General features: G+C 53.2%; 1 protein-coding gene and 1 long non-coding RNA gene across 4 annotated transcripts in view; one reads left to right on the top strand and one right to left on the bottom strand.

The window, feature by feature from the left end:
- Positions 1-10,692, top strand: part of LOC133091316 (uncharacterized) — an 18,641-nt gene extending 7,949 nt beyond the window's left edge. The window contains exon 3 of the long non-coding RNA XR_009700875.1: positions 10,251-10,692. This is a non-coding gene — a long non-coding RNA (uncharacterized LOC133091316). The remainder of the gene's footprint in view (positions 1-10,250) is intronic.
- On the bottom strand, positions 136-20,684 carry KANK2 (KN motif and ankyrin repeat domains 2). Of its 3 annotated transcripts, none has more exons than XM_061190457.1 (12): positions 20,461-20,684; positions 19,332-19,484; positions 17,654-18,865; positions 8,581-8,754; positions 8,383-8,485; positions 7,345-7,593; positions 6,621-6,708; positions 5,858-6,077; positions 4,625-4,767; positions 1,829-2,029; positions 1,660-1,749; positions 136-223 (listed from the first exon to the last, which is right to left on the bottom strand). In XM_061190457.1, exons 2-12 carry the CDS (start codon positions 19,366-19,368, stop codon positions 170-172), a joined length of 2,571 nt encoding a protein of 856 aa, XP_061046440.1. In that variant the 5' UTR covers positions 19,369-19,484; positions 20,461-20,684; the 3' UTR covers positions 136-169. The 3 variants fall into 3 exon arrangements, with proteins under 3 accessions (XP_061046440.1, XP_061046439.1, XP_061046441.1); XM_061190456.1 differs by having other exon boundaries at positions 19,332-19,447; XM_061190458.1 differs by having other exon boundaries at positions 7,345-7,581; positions 19,332-19,447.

The following is a 20,684-nucleotide window of genomic DNA, read 5'->3' as shown; positions in this document are numbered from 1 at the left end:
CCTGCTTTCGGCTGAAGTCTCAGCGTTGTTGGGGGCGCCCTGGGGAAGCAGAAGAAAACCCCACTTGCATTTGAGACTTGGGCCTTGGTGGGTAGAGTGGGGGCCGGCCAGGGAGGGGATGAGGGACCGGGGATGGTTCGCTCCGGGGCGCCTCGGGCCCCTCTCACGGCTACTCTTCTGCGGAGGATGACGCAGGACTCTCTTCATCCGACATCGGGGCAAACTGAAACGAGAGGCAGAATTCCTTTTGTTTGGCATCCTTTCCTGTGCTATGAGGCGCCGACTTTGTTGGCTGGCCCCGCGCCTGCAGTGAGTGAACAAGAGGCCTTGGTTTCTTGGCCTCAAGGAGGTGACGTTGGGGAGATGCTTCGGAGCAGCACACAGATGAATGCAGTGGAGGGTTTTTCCTGAGGGATACGGGGTGGAAGGCAATGAAAGTGGAGAGTGGGCGGTTGGGGAGGGTGACGTCTGAGCTGAAGGATGTTAGGGGTCCAGCCAAGGGGCAGGGCGTTCCAGGCAGAGGAAACAGCAAGTGCAAAAGCCCTGAGGCAGGAGCAGCGATCAGGCCAGTGTGGCTGGAGCAGAGTGAGTGAGGGGGAGAGGAAAGAGAGTGGGGGGAGGTGAGGGGTGTTGAGCAGGGCTTGGTGGGCTCTGGAGATGACTTTTGCTTTTTTCCCTAAGTGGGGTGGGAGCCACAGAGGGCTGTGAGCAGAGGAGGGACGTACCCCGACTCGTGCTCACAGTGGCCTCTGGCCGCTGTGGGGAGAACAGAGTGGAGGCGACAGTGAGGGTGGGAGCCATGGAAGCAGAGCGGAGGCAGCGGCAGTGGTCCAGGGGGACAATGATGGAGGAGTGGGATTCATCCCTCAGGAGCCCTGGGAAGCAGGACCCCATATCAGACAGCAGGATACCACCCAGCCCCATCACCCCCCATTTTCCAGTTGAGGACATGGAGGCCCACAGCTGATCCCAAGGGGATCCCCTGAGCACCACGACTGAGGCTCAGGGGTCCTAACACCCTACGGAGTGAAGACGGAAAGACTCAGGAAGCCTCAGGAAGAAGCTGGAAGCCAGTCAGGAGCCAAATGGCTTAGGTCTCGGCAGCCTTTTCTCTCCTAGACCATTCGGGGAATCGCTGTGGTTGACGCCCACCACGCCACCCTTGAACCTGGCCCCATACGTGCCTGGGGAGGCCGGGGCAGGTACAAGGTAGGGGTGAGGAGGAGGGGGCAGAGCGGCTCCTGCCCGTGGTCTGGATTCAGACCCCGAGGTCTCTCCGCCCCTTCCTGTCTGTGAGATTTTGGGCCAGGAATGTAACCATTTCCAAGCGTCAGCTTCCCCACCTGAAAAATGGTAATAGTAACAGTACTTTATGCAACTGAATTGGGTTATTGTGGAAGGTTCCAGAAATCATGCTTGGGAGGCACGCCAAAGTCCTCTGTGTGGTAATTAAGAGCATGATTTGGAACTAGACAGATCCGGGTTCGAATACCGTGATGCCAGCCGTAACCAAGCAGTCTCAGCTCTCGTGCCTTATTTCCTCACGGGGGCACCATGAAGGTTCAACAAGCAGCTGACCATGCAGCCCTTGGGATGGTCCCCGTACACCATCCCTTCCCAGAGCCCCGCACCCCCTGCCCTGCCCGGGCCGAGACTCACCGAGCACTTGATGTTCATGCGAGAGTATAGCATGGATGCAATTTCACTGTGTCCTGCATCCAAGGCCACCATCAAAGCCGTGCTCCCATCCTGCAAAGCATCAGTTGCTATGCTGACACCCTGTGCCATGTTCCCGCCCTCCCCGGACTGCGCCTGGGTGGGGACTCACGCGGTCGGTGATAGAGATGTCGCAGCTGGGCACAGCCAGCAGCAGCGCCGTGATCTCCTTGTGGCCGTGCTCGCAGGCACACATGAGGGCCGTGGAGCCGTCATCATCTTGGACGTTGACGTCCGCCTCGCAGGCAAGCAGGGCTTTGACCACGTCCACCCGCCCGTGGCTGACAGCCAGCATCAGGGCTGTCTGCCCCGCCTGGGTAGGGCAAGGAACAGCTTATGGATCATTCAGGCCCCAGAGCGTGACACCCCTGCTCCGGAACCATCCATGGTTCCTGAGTACTCTGACGCTAACAGCACCTCCACTCACGGGCCTCCTTCTGTATCTCAAATAATCCTTCCTACCACTGGGCCTTTGCACTTGCTGATCCGTCTTCCTCCTGCTGGCTCCTCCCTCAGGTCTCAGCTTAAATGTCTCCTCCTTGGGGAGATGCTCTGTGCCTCCCCACCCCTATGCCCACTTAAATCAGATTCCTAACTCACAGGTGCAAACATAAGTAAAATGTGTTGAGCTAAGAGTTGTACACTTTTCTGTCTGCCAGTTAAACTTCACTGTAAAAAAAAAAATTAACGTCCATCAGTGGATGAATGGATAAAGAAATTTATATATCCATACTACAGAACATTATTCATCCTTAAAAAGAAATGAAGGCCTGAAGCATACTGCAACGTGGATGAACCTTGAAAATATTATGCTCCATGATAGGAGCCAGACACAAAAGGACACAATACTACATGATTCCATTTATATAAAATATCCAGAACAGGCAAATCCATAGAGACAGAGAGCAGACTGGAGGGGGCCAGGGGCTGGGGAAGTGGGGATGGGGGTGACAGCTGTGGGTGCCGGCTCTCCTATCAGGGTGTAAAGATGTTCTGGAGGTAGACAGAGATGGGGGTTGCACAGCATTATGGATCGATTTGTTCACTTTCAAAGGGTTAATCTTATGTGCATTTCACCTCAATTTTTAAAAAAGTAAACCACCTGGGCATACATCTGGAAGGATGAAAACTCGAATTCAGAAAGATACATGCACCCCGCTGCTCATAGCAGCACTTTTACAATAGGCAAGACTTGGAAGCAACCTAAGTGTCCATCGACAGATGAATGGATAAAGATGTGGTACATATATACACAATGGAGTATTACTCAGCCATAAAGAAGAATGAAGTAATGCCATTTGCAGTAACATGGATGGACCTAGAGATTACCATACTAAGCGAAGTAAGTCAGAGAAAGACAAATATTATCATATGATATGACTTATATGTGGAATCTAGAAAAATGACACAAATGGACTTATTTACAAAACAGAAACAGACTCACAGACATAGAAAACAAATTTATGGTTGCCAAAGGGGAAAGGTGGGGGGAGGGATAAATTAGGAGCTTGGGATTAACAGATACACCCTACTATATGTAAAACAGATAAACAACAAGGTCCTACTGTATAGCACAGGGAACTATATTCAATACCTGGTAATAACCTATAATGGAAAAGAATCTGAAAAAGAACATATATATAAAACTGAATCACTTTGCTGTACACCAGAAACTAACACAACACTGTAAATCAACTATACTTCAATTAAAAAAAAAAAAGTAAACCACCAAGAAAAAAATTTTAATTAAAAAAAATCAGTAAAAAAGCAAGGAGGGTCTGCCTGTTTTGCACCATGGCAGCACCTCCCCCTTTTCCTTCGCTGCGGTAAGGCTGCTGCTAATCTCTCCCCTCCTTGCTGTCCCCACGGGGTCCTGGCTGCCCTGCTCTTCTGCCCAGACACCCATCCATGCCCCAGTCACCTCCACAGTCTCCCAGCTTCTGCTCCCCAACATACAGCCGAAGGGAGATTCCAAACCAGAAAGCAGCCCTCGCTCCTGCCCTGGTGGCTTCCCGCAGCCCTGAGTCCAAACCCCCGCTAAGCCTCCAATGCTCGGGCTCCTGGAGCTCCTGGCTGGCTAGTGAGCTTTGGGAGGGTGGGGACCGTGCCTGCTTGTCCAACATTTAAGTCCCCAGCGTCCGGTTGCTAGTCAATGAATTACCAAGCAGGATGTGGGATGGTGTCGGCTTAAGAAAAGCTGAGGACCCCCATGTCTTCCCACACCCCCATTTCCACCGTGAGGTCCTGTATCAGAGGCACCCTGGCAGGCAGGTCATTAAGAATGGGGCTCTCGGGGGCTTCCCTGGCGGCGCAGTGGTTGAGAATCTGCCTGCCAATGCAGGGGACACGGGTTTGAGCCCTGGTCTGGGAAGATCCCACATGCCGCGGAGCAACTGGGCCCGTGAGCCACAACTACTGAGCCTGCGCGTCTGGAGCCTGTGCTCCGCAACAGGAGAGGCCGCGATAGTGAGAGGCCCGCGCACCGCGATGAAGAGTGGCCCCCGCTCGCCGCTACTAGAGAAAGCCCTCGCACAGAAACGAAGACCCAACATAGCCAAAAATAAATAAAAAAAAAAAAAAAAAAGAATGGGGCTCTCGGGACTTCCCTGGAGGTCCAGTGGTTAAGACTCCGTGCTTCCAGTGCAGGGGGCGCAGGTTAGATCCCTGGTTGGGGAACTAAGATCCCGCATGCCATGTGACACAGCCAAAAAAAAAAAAAAAAAGAATGGGGAGCTAGACCCCCAGGTTCAAGTCCCCCCTCCTCTAGTTTGACCTTGAGGAAATGAATACGTCTCTGAGCCTTGGTTTCTTTGCCTGTGGAGTGGGGATTCTCCCCTTGGGCTTTGGTATGGCCAGGACTTAATAAATGGGAAGAGTTATCCTGGTCTGCAGCGCCGAGGGCCCATACCTGGCTGGCTTTGGCATTGACATCGCCGAGCCGGAAGAGCTGCAGGACAGTCTCGATGTCATGCTGGGTCTTCAGGGTGGCCAGGGCGGTGAGCATGATGGGGCTGTAGCCGGCGCGGTTCTGCTTATCCACCTGGCAGACACCTGAGGGGAGGGGACCAGAAGGACATCAGGCCTCAGACACCCCTGATGCTGGCCAGGTCTGCCTTAAGGCCGGGGGAGGGTACCCGAGGACCGGGCCATGTCTCTGCCATCAGTCTGGAAGCCTTGTTCACGACCATAATGGGCACTGGGTATCATGCCTCCTCCAGCAGTCTAGGCCTGGCCTCATTACTCCTTTTTCTTGGACTGAGAACCCCATTCTGGCCTAGGGTCTCCATCTCTATTATGGGAGGGGCTCCTAAAGGTGTAGACTGTGCCTCCTCCATCAGACTGGGGCCCCCTGGATACTGGCAGCCACATTTAGGGCTGAAAGTAGGAGCTGTGTCTCCCCCATTGATCTGGAAGAGTCCCTAGTCAGTTTCCTCCATGAGGCTGTGGGCTCTGCCTCCTTCATTAGACTGACTAGGGGGCTATGTCTTCCCCATTACACTAGGGGAAAGCAAATTTCTTCATGTCGAATTGAGGACCACATCTTCTCTCCAAGCCCCAGGCCAGAGGCCACATCCATGTCCTTCCCTCAGACTAGGGTTCCAGAGGTGTCGCCTTCATTATACAGGGGTCATGGGGGGGGGTGGTGGGGGAAGGGCCACATGTTTACCGTAAGACCATGTCTGCCTTTTCCAGTACACCGGGGCCACAGGTGGGGCCTGTATCCCCCTCACCTCAGACTGGGAGAACAGCGTCTCCCCCAGCAGACTGGGAGGGCGGCATCTCCCCCATCAGACTATGAGGGCAGGGCCTCCCCCACAGACCAGGAGGGCAGCGTCTCCCCCATCAGACGGGGAGGGCGGCGTCTCCCCCAGCAGACCGGGAGGGCGGCATCTCCCCCATCAGACCGGGAGGGCGGCGTCTCCCCCATCAGACGGGGAGGGCGGCGTCTCCCCCATCAGACCGGGAGGGCGGCGTCTCCCCCATCAGACGGGGAGGGCGGCGTCTCCCCCATCAGACGGGGAGGGCGGCGTCTCCCCCATCAGACCGGGAGGGCAGCATTTCCTCCATCAAACTATGAGGGTGGCCTCCCCCACAGACCAGGAGGGCAGTGTCTCCACTGGCCCTGCCCCGCCGGGCTCACCGCTGTCGAGCAGCTGCCGCACCACGGGGAAGTTGGCGTGGGACACGGAGTAGTGCAGCGCGGTGTTGCCGTTGCTGTCGGCGATGTTGACCACATAGTCCAGCAGCCGCGCCGACATGGCCCGGAAGGTGACCAGGTGGCGCCGCACAAGCTCCGGGTGGGCATCGCTGCGGCAGGCCAGGCGCAGCCACTCCTGCAGCACCGTGGTGTAGGCCACTTTCTGGATGCAGATTGGGAAGGAAAGGGGTGTGAGGGCCACGGAAGCCCACCCCATCCCAGACGAAGCCCCCCAAGGGGAGTGCAGACACCCCCACCCCAAACCCGAGTCTTGAGGGGAAGCATGGGCGCCCCACCCCAGTGAGCCCCTCTGGAGGAAAATGTAGTGTCCCCTGCTCTGGACAAGAACCCTAAGGGAAGTGTAGACACTGCAGTACCAGGCATGCCCCCAGAAGAAGTTGTGAGCATCTCTACCCTCGACGTGACCTTCAAAGGCAAGTGTAGACACCCATCAAGGGAAATATGGCAGCCCCTTCCCTCAAGCCCCCGAAGGAACAGGAACCAAGGCTGGGTTTGCCGGCGGGCAATCATCCTTGGCCCCTCCCTGGAGCCTCTCCAAAGACCAAGACTCAAGCCTCGGAGCCCCCCCCCCAAGCTCCCAGCTAGGATCCTGGGGTCCCCATGATCCAAAGCACAAGGAGGAGCCAGGGTGAGGGTGGAAGGGACAAAGCCCCCCCACCACTTCAGGCCCAGGGCCCCACCGTACCAGCTCCCGCTCGGTGAGGGCATTGGGGTTCTCCAGGTACTTCTCCAGGGCCAGGCAGGCTGAGATGAGGTCGGGGCTGAGCTCCATCCTGCCGGGGGCAGACAAACGGGGAGTTGATCTTGGGAGCACCCACCTCAGCCTACTGGGTGCCCCCCACTCCCCACATCCAGCTGGGGTGCTTGGAGAGGCCCTCAACACTCTCCACCAAGGCACTCACCCAGTCCTGCCAGGGCTCACCTGAGTGGTAGACCCTCAGACCCCCTTCCCCGGGGACATAATTTTACACGGCACCCCAAGGGGCAGACATGGGGAGCACACAGACCCCAAGAGAAAGTGGACACGTGGGCCAAAATTTATTCCAAGTGGCCAGTGGCAGATGGAAAATCTTTCTCTGAGGACAGATTTTTCTTTTTATCAGGGAAAAAAAAAAAGAGACATACACAGGATGGACAGGTGTGGCAAATGTCCCAAAGAAGGTGGGTGGCTTAAGAACAAACTTGGTCTGCCCCTTAAACCCAAACCTGAACAGCCCAAATTGCCCCATCAGGTCCTTTATCAAAGCCTCCGGACCTTCAGATGCCCAGAAGGAGAAAGTGCTTGTTCACTAATTCAGACTAAGGCGGGCATGACTGATGGGAGGTTCCCTCAGAGGGTTTGAATGGTGGGATCTGAGGCAGAGGTCACCCCAGGCCCTGCCTAAATCCCTCCCACACAGAAAACTGACCGGATCTCTTCCGCACTTGATCCCGACGCCCCCTCAGCTGTGGGCGCCTGCTGAGACTCCCGGGACAGCTGGCACTCCTCCCGGCTGGTCTTGGCCTTTGCCGTCTCCTTGGGCCTGAGTTGGGGGGCTTCAGCCACACTCGGAACCCTCTCCTCTGGCTCTGGGGCCTCGTTCTCTGTACTCTCATTGTCCGAGAAGTTCTCTGCTGTGCTGGAATCCTCGGATGAGGACTCATACCTGGGGGAGACGCTGCAGGTGGTGGGGGAGGGGCACTTGACCTCTCTGGGCCTCAGTCTCCCCATCTGTTAAATGGGGGTAATGGCAGTATCTAGCTCACAGGGCTCCAGGGATGCAGCTTATAGCACCTGGCACACAGTAAGTGATCAGTAAACACTGGCTGTGATTGTGATCATGCTTGGGGGGGCCAGGGAGGGACGTCGCTTTTCCCTTCCACCCTTTGGTACCTCTTACACTTTGCTCCTTACACAGGTGTTATACTGATTCAGACCCTTGCCCCACTGCAAATAGGACCCTCATGCTTATTGCTACCTCCAAACACATCTAAACTTCTGGGCCTGGCATTCAAGGCCCCCAACTGGCCCGGTTCCCCAGGCCTCCCATTTTTCATGTCACTGCTTCCTCCCACCTCTGAGCCTTTATCCAGGCTGTGCCCTCCACCAGGGGACCCCCACCCCTCCCACTCTGCACCTCGCAAGCTTCTGCTTGTCCTGCAGCACATGTGTTCCCCTCCGTCAGTTATTTCCCTGGGCCCCCCACTGCCTGAGCATCCCCCATCATTGCTCCAATCATGTTGTGTTGGGATCGCCCATTAGGGCCCAAGATCACAGTGGACCAGGAGCTCCATCAGGGCAGGGAGCCGAGTCCGGCACCTCCCGAGGGGTAGTGTGGTGCAGTGGTTGCAGCACAGGCTCTGGAGCCAGCCCACGGGGCCTCGTGCCTCCGTTTCCTCATCTGTCTACTGTGCTTTGGTTAAATGAATGAACCAAAAAGTGAGGGGCTCAGACCAGGTTCTCTCACCTGCCATTGACCCCCACGAACTGGAGGTTCCTCTGGTGGGTCTCAGGGTCTGCGGGCTCCTCTTTCCGCTTCATGATGGATGGCACACCTGCCTGGGGCCCTCCTGGTGGGGGAGCGTGGTGTCGTGAGGGTCTCCCAAAGCCAGACCCCATGCCGGGCCTCTGGCACCTGACCCTCTCAGTGGCCACCCCCATTTACCTGCACCCCCGGCCTCCTCTGACTCCGACTCCTGCGGGGCTGCTTGCCTGGTGGGCTCCCTGTTGGTGGCGTCGTGGGCAGGCACCAGGCCTGTGTTCTTCTCTGGCTGCGCCGGGGAGTCCCCCTCAGACTCCGGGGGTGACAAGGATGACTCTGCAGGAGCCTGTGGGAGACCTGAAGGGGCAGGAAAAGAGGCGCTTACTGTGGGTAACAATAGCAAAACAAGAACAGTAACAATAGCTACCTCCTGGGGGGGGGGTCACATACCCCAGGCCAGGTGCTCCAAGGGCTAATTCTTGCATTATTTCATCAAATCTTCCCAGCCCATGCAGAAGTTGGATTATTACCGATGAGGAAATTGGGGCACAGAGATTGCCTGAGGCCACCCAGCAAACAAGTGGCAGAATCCATTCCAACCCTGGTTTGTTGCCTGCCTCGCAGCTGGTCAGGGTCAGGGAAGACTACGTGACCCCATAATCCTGGCTTGTGACCCCCTCCGACTTCATACTGAGTGTTGTCTGGAAACTATAGCCAAGCATAGTGGTCATGGTCGGGACTCATATCTCCCAAAAAAGAGCTGTGTGACCTCAGGCAAGTCACTTAACCTCTCTGAGCCTCAGACAAACACCATTTCCTACATCATGGCGTTGTGCAGACTAAAGACAGTAACGTGAGGGAGAGAGCTTAGAACAACACCTGCACATCAAGAGCTCTTGAAGAGCATTTGTTAATTCAAGAGAATTGTAAACTATATTTTGATAAGATTTAATATTATACTTTAACAGAAGTAGGGTTGTGCTGTAGACAACATTTTGTATTTCACTTCCTTCTTCGTTACTTAACATAAAGCAGGGGACTTCCCTGGTGGCGCAGTGGTTAAGAATCCACCTGCCAATGCAGGGGACACGGGTTCGAGCCCTGGTCCGGGAAGATCCCACATGCCACGGAGCAACTAAGCCCGCGAGCCACAACTACTGAAGCCCGTGCGCCTATAACCCATGCTCCACAACAAGAGAAGCCACCGCAATGAGAAGCCCGCGCACCACAACGAAGACCCAACGTAGCCAAAAAATAAATAAGTAAATTAAAAAAAAGAAATTAAGCAGGTGTTCCTTTTAATAATCACGAAAAAGAAATAATAAGGGCTATTAGAAAATGAAAACTAAAACCCACCCAGGTGGAGTGTCAGTTTGGGCCAATGAAAAAGTTCTGGGAATGGAGGGTGGGGACAGTTGCACAACAATGTGAATATGCTAAATGCCACTGAGCTGGACACTCAAACGTGGCTAAAATGATACCTTTTATGTTATGTGTATTTTATCATCATTAGAAAAAACCCTGCCCAGTTTGGTCTGAGAACAAAGGTGACATTATAGGACCTGGGCCCCGAGGGTGCCCACTGCACAAATGGGAGTGGCCTTGGCAGACAGCTCCAGCCCCGGATCACCAGCCTGGAGCTAGAAACAAAAGTCCAGTTGCCACTTGGAGTGGCTGCCCGGGTCTTGGAACCCACTCAGGTTCCCCCCCACAACCCCTGCCCCGGCCAGGCCACGTGTGGCTTCTGTGTCACCACTTCCCCAGGATGTCCCCTTCCTGCCAACTGGCCAGGGGCTCTGCAGACTAATTCATTTTAATTCCCTTTAACGGTTAACTTTTTTTGACATCCACAGTAACTACTTCCTCAAGTCCATGGGTGACACTCAAGTTGAGCTAAGAACGGGGAGTAAACACTCAGCAGAAGTAAAGCACATCGAACGGATAAGACATTGGCCATAAATGCTTCTGACAGCGCCCCAGCCCAGCTGGGCCAGGCGGATTCCTGAGCGGGGAGCTCCAACTCCCATGGGGAACCAAGAGCAAACACCGGGTTTTTACGTGAATCTCCAGATTTTTTTTTAAACCTTGTCAATAAGTTCACATCAAACAAACAAACAAAAGCACTATGTGAGTGGAATGTATCAGGAGGCAGATGGGCCACTTCACAGTCTCACTGTTGCCCGAACTCAGGCCTCCTGATGTAAACACCTGGGAGGTTTGTTACTCAGCAAATCAGACTATGCTCAGTGAAAGAAGCCAGTCACAGAAGGACAAATACTGCATGATTCCACTTATATGAGGTTCCTAGAGGAGTTAAATCCATAGAGACAGAAAGTAGGATGGCGGGTGCCAGGGGCTGGGGAAGGGGATGGGGAGTGAGTGTTTAATGGGGACAGAGATTCAGTTTGGGAAGATGGAAAAGTTCTGGACACAGATGGTGGGGATGGTTGGACAGCAGTGTGAATGTGCTTATTGCCACTGAACTGGACACTTAAAAATGGTCGAGTAAGTTTTATGTTATATGTATTTTACCGCAATTTTTTAAAATGTGAAAAAAAAAAAAAAAGTGAAGTGGTGCAGCTCTATGGCCCGTTCTGCCCGGAGGGAAAAGCATGGCTCCTTCCAGCTTGAGAAGTTCAAGGTCAGACACTGCAACACTAAAATAACAATAACAAAACTGATAACAGTTATTGTTGTTATTCTACTGGGAGATGGAGCAAACTGTTACCAAATTTATAAGGAAGAACAAAAGTCCATGGCCAGCTAATTTTACAAAAATGGGCAGGAATGGGGAAGCTGGCTTAGGAGAGAGTAACACATATTCCCAAAGTCACAATAATCAAATCAGCAGGGCATGGTTGCAGGAAGAAATGGGCCAAAGGAAAGGAGTTCCAGCACAGATCCTGTCTGAAAGAACTTGGGGTAAAGCAGAGGGCTTTTCACAAATCAGTGGTCAAGGGTGAGCTCTGTGGGGTGGTGTAGGGAAAGCAGCTTACTCTGCCCAAGAAAAATCAGGCTGGATCCCTACCTCACACCTTATGCAAAAAATAAACTCCGAAGGACTAATATGAAGGCATAATGACAAAGCTACAGGAAGAAAATGTGGCAGAATATCAGTGGCCTCAAGAAGGGGAAAGATCCCTTTAAAAAGCCCTCTGAGCACTAACCATATATGAAAAGTATGAGGTGATCTCACTTAAATGTGGAATAAAAAAAACAAAAACAAAACCAAAAAACCTCATAGATACAGAGAACAGATTGGTGGTTGCCAGCAGCAGGGGATGGGTGGGATGGGTAAAGGTGGTCCAGAGGTACAAACCTCCAGGTATAAGATACAGGCATACCTTCTTTTAGTGGGCTTCACTGTCTTGTGCTTCGAAGATACTGCATTTTTTTACAAATTGAAGGTTTGTGGCAACCCTGCATCGAGCAAGCCTATTGGCACACTTTTTCCAACAGCATTTGCTCCCTTTGTATCTTTGTGTCACATTTTGTTAATTCTCACAATATTTCAGGCTTTTTCATCATTATTATATTTGGTATGGTGACCTGTGATCAGTGATCTTTGATGTGACTATTGCAAAAAGGTTATGACTCGCTGAAGACTCAGATGATGGTTAGCGTTTTTTAGCAATAAAGTATTTTTTAATTAAGGTATGTACATTATTTTTTTAGACATAATTCTATCGCACACTTAATAGACGCTACACTGTAGACATAACTTCCATGTGCACTCGGAAACCAAAAAATTGTGTGACTCGCTTTATTGCAGGGGGTCTAGAACCGAACCCGCAATATCTCTGATGTATATTTGAAAGTTGCTAAGAGAGTAGATCTTAAAAGTTCTCATCACAAGAAAAAAAAAACTGTAACTCTGTGAGGTGACGGATGTTAATTAAACCTATTGTGGTAATCATTTTGCAGTATATACATATATCCAATCATTAATTTGCACACTTTAAATCGATATAATGTTATATGCCAATTATATCTCAATAAAGCAGAAAGTATCAAAAATTAAAGAAAAATACGATGGGTTTAACTACATCAGCATGAAGATTTCTGTTTGGTTAAAAAAAAAAACACCTCTTAGACAAAGTTAATCTACAGAAGAATACAAGCTGTGGGAAGATAGTCATAATGCCAAAAACAGGCAAGGGATTACCTTCTGGAATAGGAATAAACAAAATTTTTCTGTAAAGGGCCAGATAGTAAATATTTTTGGCTATGTGGGTCATAAGGTCTGCTGCAAATAGTACAAAAGCAGCCCTAAACAGTACATAAATGAATGGGTGTGGCTGTGTTCTAATAAGTTAGAATTTCATATAATTTTACTCATATCACACAATGTTATTCTTTTCACATTGTTCAACCTTTTAAAAACATAAAAACCATTCTTAGCTCATGGGCTATATAAAAACAGGCAGTGGGCTGGATTTGGCCCTGCAGGCTGTAGTTTGCCAACCTCTATTCTGAAATATGCCAGGAACATCTCAAACTTGCCCAAAGAAAAATGGACAAAGGCTACAACTAAGCAACTCACCAGGGATTCTTGTTAAACTTATATGGTGATGCTCAACCTCACCAGAAATCAAAGGAATGCAATTAAAACAAGGAGATATGAAACGAACACAACATTGTAAAACAACTATACCCCAATTAAAAAAAAACATACGAAAAAAAACAAGCAGATACCACCTTGCACCAGTGTCAAATGGGCGAAAAATTAGAAAGATAGGTAAAATTGTATGTTAGTGCAGATGTAGGGAAGTGGGCACTTCAGGCCCAATCATGGCTGGTGGGAACGTGAACAGGGAGACCTTTTCCGAAGAGGATAAGACAAAATCTGGAGTGAAGTTGTACATTCCCTGTGACCCAGCAACCCCACCAGAGGGGACATGTGAGGATGGCGCCATACTGTTCAAAGCGGCCAGGAGCTGGAAGTAACCCAGGGGCCCACGAAGGGGGGGATCAGATAAGAAAGTATAGCACATACCTAGGGCAGAAATCCACGCAGTCATTAAAAGTGACAAACGAGATTTATAAACATCAGGGTGGAGAGTTCCAAAATAGTGTGTAGAGAGGAAAAAATAAGAAACAGAATGAGATTTTTTTTCCCCTAAAGCACAATACCATTTTAGGAAATTAAACAAGCATACGGCATATTTTTCAAGAACACTCAAATATCTAAATAAGCTTCTGGAAGATGGGTTGCAAGGAAAGATATTACAGTGGGGTGGAGGTGTATGACAGAGCAGCGGTTGCTGAATCACAGCCCATGGACACGGTTTTTACATTTTTAAATGGTTGGGAAAAAATCAAAAGAAGGATTCTCTTTGGGACACGTGAAAATTATAGGAAATTGAAATTTCAGTGTCCACACATTAAGTTTTATTGGTACACAGCCATGCTCTTTCATTTATGCATTGGCTAAACCTGCTTACGTGCTACAAAGGCAAAACTGAGAAGCCAAACTCATCAAAATGTATACATTAAAAATGTGTAGTTTTTTGTATATTAAATATACCTCAATAAAGCTGGGGGAAAAAAAGAACTGAGCAGAACTGAGTTGTTGCAACAGAGATCAGATGCCCCGCAAAGCTGAAAATATTTATCAATATTTATCAACCCTCAACATTGAGGGTGGAAGACAAAGGTGAAAAAAGAATTAAAGTAAAACAAGAGAGGTGCCATGCATAGCTCAGTGGGGCTGGTTGCCATGAGCCCAAGAATTAGATTAACTCAGGTTTGAGCTCCTTAAGTCCAAAAGAAATTTTTAAAAAAATTTAAATCACTTGGCCAACCAGTACACGGAGGGTGTGTGTGAGTGGGTGTGTGTGTGTGTGTGTGTGTGTGTGTGTGTAAAGCAATTTGGTAACAGACATCATGGTCCTTAAAAATGCCCTTCCAGGGACTTCCGCAGTCCAGTGGGCCCAAGTTCGGTCCCTGGTCCAGTAACTAAGATCCCTGGAAGCCACTTGGCGAGTCCAAAGTGGTGGGGGGGGGGGTGAAGGGTTCCCATAGAAGGACATTTGCATAGCATCTTTGACAGTAAAGAGTCACCTGGCTGTTAAAAAATAGCATGTCCCAAGAATTTTTTTTGGCCGTGCCTTGCAGCTTTCGGGATCTTAGTTCCCCGATCAGGGATTGAACCCACACCCTTGGCAGTGAAAGCGTGGAGTCCTAACCACTGGACCGCCAGGGAATTCCCCCAAGAATTTTTAACAATGTGATGAAATGGCCCTGGGATAACGTTAAATTAAAGAAATCAGAGAGTTTAAATCCTGGCTTTGAAAACTGGGGGCAAATTCCTTTACCTCCCGGTGCCTCAGTTTCCTCATCTGTAAAATGGAGATAAAAACACTACCCACCTCATAGCGGTGCTGGGGGTGTAAATGAATTAAAATACAAAAAGGGCATCAAATAATGCCCTGGCCCATTGTAAGGGCTGCCTAAATGCTTTTAAATATAAAATAAAGCAACACAACAAATTCCATCAGCTATATGTTGCCAGACTTGAAAAATACATATTATTTTCTGCGTTAAAAAAAATCAGAAGGAAAGAAGCAAAAGTGTTGACAGCCTCTGTGTCTCGGTGGTGGTGGGTTTATGGGGCTTATATTTTGTGTTCTAGATTCTTCTGTACTTTCCAAACCTTCCACAAAGAATATGAATTGCTTTCATAGGACTATGTTTCAAACAAGAACACAGGAAATCTCAAAGCCTTGGAGAGATCTCACTGATGCACGTGCCTGGCTACCCCTTCTCCCACTAATCTCTCTGTGGTGCCTTTGAAAGGTGAGGGGTGAATGAGACTTTATGGGGTCTCCAGGCCTCTGCGTGCCCCACCCACCTTTGCCAGCCTGAGGGGAAGGCTGCCTCTCACCTTCCCTGCCCTTGGCTGCAGCAAGCGAATTCTAGATGTCAGAGAGGCTGGGCTCCTTCCTGCCTCCTCCTCCAGGGAGTCCTCCCTGACCTACCCATTGAGCTGACCGACCTAAAAGAACACATGGTCCAAACACTCATCAAGGACTTCCCTGGCGGTCCAGTGGTTAAGATGCCACGCTTCCACTGCAGGGGGCCTGAGTTTGATACCTGGTTGGGGAACTAAGATCCCCGCATGCCTCGTGGTGTGGCCAAAAAATAGAAAAACAAACACACAAACAAAAACCACTTGTCAAGCAGCCACCTGGCTGCTTCTTTCCTTTCACATCTTGGTTCAAAGAGCAACCTACCAGCGCCTGGTACCATACTGAACACTCACACCAACTGATATATTTAAGATCACACTGATCTGATGACATCGGGTTGTCAGGACCCCCAATTTGCAAATGTGGCACAGAGAGGTTAAACAGCTTGCTCAAGGGCACAAAGCTAGGGAACAAGGAAACCAGAATTTGAACACAGGCCACCACCCCATCCAACCACCACCCACCCCATGCCCGTTTTATTTGCTCCAAACGTGTTCTCTGAAATTATTTTTCTTCACGTGTTTTTGGTGGTCTCTTATTTGTTTATTGCAGGGGCTTTTGTCTGTCTTGTTCACTGCTGTGTCCCCAGTGCCTGGAAGAGTCTGGCACATAGCAGGCACTCAATAAATGTCTGCCGGATGAGAAGCCATCGAAATGAATTAGCACACACCAGTTCCACCCAAGCAAGGCAGTGATTAGGGCTGGCTGAAGCAAGAAGGAGTTAAGTGAGACACAAAGAAGAACTTTCTCAGGGGCGGCAGCTTGCACAGGGTGGGGACATTGCTAGGTCTGTGTGTTCTGCAGGCAGAAGGCCCCATGGTTGCCCTGAGAGGCATGTCTGGAATGGAGGTTGCCTCTCAAGAGATCCCGAGGCTGGGCAGGGTGGGGCCTCTGGCTGGGGGCCAGGGTCGCAGGGCTGGGTGTTTGGGATAGACACAGAACAGAAGGGTGGAGTCCAGAGCTGTCCAGGAACAACATGGGGAAGCAAGAAAACACAGCTGGGTCCCTGTCCCCCAGCTTGTGCCCTCTGGTCCCTCCATGGGCTCTGGCCACCTGACATTCAAGGCTGGGATGGGGATATGGGCCCCACCTTTGAGCACTGCTGTAGGTTCAGAGCGGCCTGGGCTTAGATCCTGGCTGTGTGACACAGGGCAAGTGAAGCTTCTCCCCAGGCCTCAGTTTCCCCAGCTATAACAAGAATTGACCTGAAAATCATTAGTAGATGGAGCAACAAGCACTGGCTAAGAAGTTACTGTATGCACTAATTCACAAGAGTCTTAGAGGTGGGGGCCATTATTATGCCACTTCACAGATAAGGAAGCTGAGGCCCAGGGAGGTGAAGCTTCTCATTCAGGGTCACACAGTAAGAAGTGAAATTTGAACCCAGGTTGCCTGGCTGCACAGCCCACCGTCTTAACCTCCTCTGTAGGTGAAACACTTATCAGAGCCCTCAGCACCAGACTGGTATTCGATAAAGAACAGCTGTTATTATTATGAATCATTCTGGCAGCTCCTCCCAGGGGCCTCAGGATGGCGGTGGTGGGACAGCTGCCATTCTGCACATCCCACATCCCCTTTCCTGGAATGAGGACTCAGCAGTTCCTCCAGAGAGCTGCCCCTTCCTCCCTCAGGACTTGGGTGGGGCTCCTCTACCCCCAGGATCTGGGCCTGGGCAGTGAGATACACAGTGATTAGCTCAGTGATGGGCATATGACCCAAGCCAGCCAAGGAGGGCCACCCCTGGGATTTTTATTGGTGCTATCTGGATTGAGGGGCTCCCTTTCCACTGAGCTGCAAGGACAGATGCCCGAAGTGGTGGGGCCACCTTTGTCTGCCTGAGAGAGAAGGCTCCAGGGTGCACAGAGGAAGAGAAAGAGGAAGTTAGAGATTCCTGAGGATATCTGAGTACCTGGATCCAGCTATGCCTGAAGCTGTCACTAAGTTACATGGACTACACATTTCCTTTCATAGTCTGAGATTGGTTTCTGCCAATCAGGGACGATTTTTTGCCCAGCAACCAACAGCCTTGGGGACCCTCCCCCAAATACCTCCTGTTTTCTAGACATTTACAATGCGCTAGACATGAGCACACACGCTTAACAGACACCCAATTTCTTCTCATGGTCCCTAGAGGTACTGAGTCAGCAGCATAAGTGTCCCCTTTTCATAGATGAAGAGACCGAGACTCTGAGAGCTGGTAGAAGGACAGGGCTGGGGCTGGACCCCAGCATTCAGAGGAAGGAGGAGGGACCCTCCACCATCTGCCCCAGCCCATTAAGGCTCACCTGCTGCCCCATCGCAGCTGCGCTCTGTGATGCTGATCTTCTTTATCAGGTGGACGTTGCTGGTGGATGCAGGGGGTGTTGGGAACACTGTCTCTACCACCTCGTGGCTGCGGAACACAGGGGGGCTCTCGGCCCCGCCGGATGTCGCCAGGGCCCGCAGCCCTGCCCCGTAGGGCTCCAGACTCTGGGCCCGCTGTGCAGGGGCCCCCGCAGCTGTGCTGGCCGCCACCTCTACCTCCCTCGGCCCCTCCACCACCCGGACAGTGTCCACACGAACTGGGCTGTCTGGTGGCGGCCAGGCCTGGGGCTGGAGGTCGGCCTGCCGGGCCTGAGCTGCCTGCAGCTCCTGGAGCGCTTTCTTGAGCTGGGTCTCCAGCACGGCGACCTTAGCAGCAAGGGCTGCCTCCCCGTCGGGCATGCCCAAGTCCCGCTCTCGGACCCAGGTGCCCACGCTCCGGGTCTCGAGCACCACCGGGTCCTCGGGGGTCTCGGGGAGGTCCAGGCAGAGCTCACTGCGCCCCCGGGCTCCCGCCGGGTGGCCTAGGAATTTCTGGCTCTTGAGCTGCACCGTGAGCTGCCGCTTCTCCTCCTGCAGCACCGACAGCTTCACCTGGAGCACGGGAATCAGTTTCACCTGCTCCTCCAGCTGTCGCAGCTTCCGCAGGGCCCCCGCCATCTGCTCCCGCACGTGGGCCAGGTGCCCAGCACTGGGCGGCACCGGCGTGGACAGTCCCGATCCCCGCGGCGTCGGGGGTGGCAGCCCCACGCCCACCAGTGAGCTTGTCGAGCCAGCCACGCTGGGGGTCAGGGAGCCCAGGCCGGTGGGGGCGGCCGCCTGGTCCTCGAGGCGGCGACGGGCGTCCAGCAGCGTGCGCTCCACGCGCGGGTTGAAGCCGGCGCGGGTCTCCAGGGCGCCGTACTGCGGGTAGAAGCCTCGGCCGCAGTAGGAGTAGGCCGAGTGGCGGCTGTCCCCACTGGCGTTGGAGCACAGAGACTCGGTGGACGTCCACCAGGAGCCAGGGCCGCGGGGCAGGGAGCCGAGGCGGGGCCGGCGCTGCACGGCCACCCGCCGCAGCGTGTGGCCCTTCTCGATGTCGTCCACGTACTTGAGAAAGTCCAGGTCCAGGCGGTAGCCGTAGGGCGTCTCCACGGAGTAGGGCAGGTCGGGCTCCTTGGAGGGGAAGGTGGGCGGGGAGGCTGGGCCGGGGGTCCCTGGGGTGGGAGGAAAGGCCAGCGCCTCTGAACACTGCGGTCCCCTCCTCGGGGCAAACTGATGCCCCTGGGAGGGTCAAGGCTTATTTGCCCAAAGGATGGGAGCCCACCGGGTGCTCAACTGCTCAGCTGTGTCTGGGGTCTCCGAGCCTTCCCCCGCCCGGGCAAGGCCCTGTCACCCCCTCAGACCCTCCCAGGGCAGGGGTGTGCCTCCAACCTCCCAACCTCCCAACCAAGACAGGACCCTGTCTCCCCAGTCAGACCAACCTCCTTCCCTGGAAGACCCTGTGTCTCCCATCAGACTCTCCAGGGGAGAACCAAGTTGTCCCTATTCAGGCCCTCAGGGCAGGGCTGCGTCCTACCCTCAGCCTCCTCAAGTAGGGCCCTCTCCCCTCCCCCAGGCCGTGTCTCCCCTCCCCCACCTCCAACCCCAGGGCAGGGCCCTCTTCCCCTTGAGACCCCTGACCTGGGAAGGGGGCCGGCACGTGCAGGACTTGGGCCATCCTCCTGCCTGCAGACGCTCCTCGAGAGTCACCTGGGGGACTGTGAGTCAGACCACCCGCAGCACGGGCTGAGGCTTACCTGGGGAGAGGGTGTGGTGAAGCCCTGAGTTGGGAATCTGCAGGGGGAGGGGAGGGGATGTGGCCACCTCTCCCCTCTGCCCCCTCCACACCCCCCCAAGTTCCCCCTGCCCCTGGGTGTGGGACCCTCTCATAGGTGCACACCCAGCCTGGCTGTGGAAAGGGGTGGGGAGCCCCCAGAGCCTGGAACAAAGAAACCAAAACTCACAGTCTGCCCGCACATCTGTCCGGCCCCTGGACAGGCTCCAGCTGTTCCCACAGCCCCGCCTCCACAAGGCTCCCAGGCCGAGGAGGAGCCCTAAGCCTGACAGGCCCCACCTTTCCTGAGCCCCCTCCCCTTAGCCCAGGCAAGAGCTGGCTGCTGGGACAGATGGGGGCTTAGGTGGACCGAGGGCTGGGGCACTCATGGGGAGACAGCCTTCCTGCAAGGCTCCGAGGAGACAGAGACACAGGGGCACAAAGAGGAATAAAGCTCAGGGTAGGGGACCCCAAAACAGAGCTGGGTCAGGCCAGGCGGTGCGGGTGGGGGGCGGTAGGGAAAGTTGGGGGGAGGCAGGGAGGAGCAAAGCCTTTCCCCTTTATGGAAACAATTTTCTCTAAAAATAAACAGTTTCGCTGCCGGGCTACACGAGAACTTCCTGCCCCCCCCACCGCCCCCCCCCCACCAAGGACGCGTCCGGCTCAGGGCCGGGGCGGGGGGTCGGGGGGGGGGCGCGGGGGGGGCGTGGCGGGGATAGAAGGCTGGGTGGAGGCCTGAGAAGTCATGGGGGTGGGGGGAGGAAGTAAGAGGGGGTGCCTGGAGGCTTCAAAGGGGAGGGACAAGCAGGGCCTCTCACTAACCTGCCCCCCCCAGCCCTGGAGGCCGGCCAGGGCACTTTTGTCCCCAACACTCCACCTGAGTTTGGCCAGTCCTTTCTGCTGTCTGATCCCTAGCCACCCTGCTGCAGAGGTCCCGGCCCATCCCACCACCAGAGAGGACCCTTTGCAAGCTGCAGGTGCTGGGGCAGTGGGTACCTGGGAGGATGGGCCAGGTGGGGCACCTGCTGGGCATGAAGGCGGGGCCGGGGCTCCAGGGGCAGCCAAGCTTCTCCTGTCTCACACCCTCCTTGCTTAGCGTCTTGCTTCGTCTCTCTCCACGTCTCTCTGTGTCTCTCCACGTCTCTGTCTCTCTGTGTCTCTCTTCACTTCTCTCTCCCTGTCTCTCCACGTCTCTGTCCTCACTTCTCTGTCTTTCAATT

Source organism: Eubalaena glacialis, chromosome 4 (genome assembly GCF_028564815.1).
Source record: "Eubalaena glacialis isolate mEubGla1 chromosome 4, mEubGla1.1.hap2.+ XY, whole genome shotgun sequence".
NCBI lineage: Eukaryota > Metazoa > Chordata > Mammalia > Artiodactyla > Balaenidae > Eubalaena > Eubalaena glacialis.
Note: the sequence above shows the minus strand (reverse complement) of the source record. Positions and strands in the feature narration are given on the sequence as shown.

Coding starts and splice junctions, on each gene's coding strand:
- KANK2 (XM_061190457.1), bottom strand. CDS start 19,368: ATGGCCCAAGTCCTGCACGTGCCGGCCCCCTTCCCAG. Junction 18,866..19,331: donor CGTGCCGGCCCCCTTCCCAG/GTCAGGGGTCTC, acceptor CTCCCACCCCAG/GGACCCCCGGCCCAGCCTCC. Junction 2,030..4,624: donor TCAATGCCAAAGCCAGCCAG/GTATGGGCCCTC, acceptor TGCCCTACCCAG/GCGGGGCAGACAGCCCTGAT.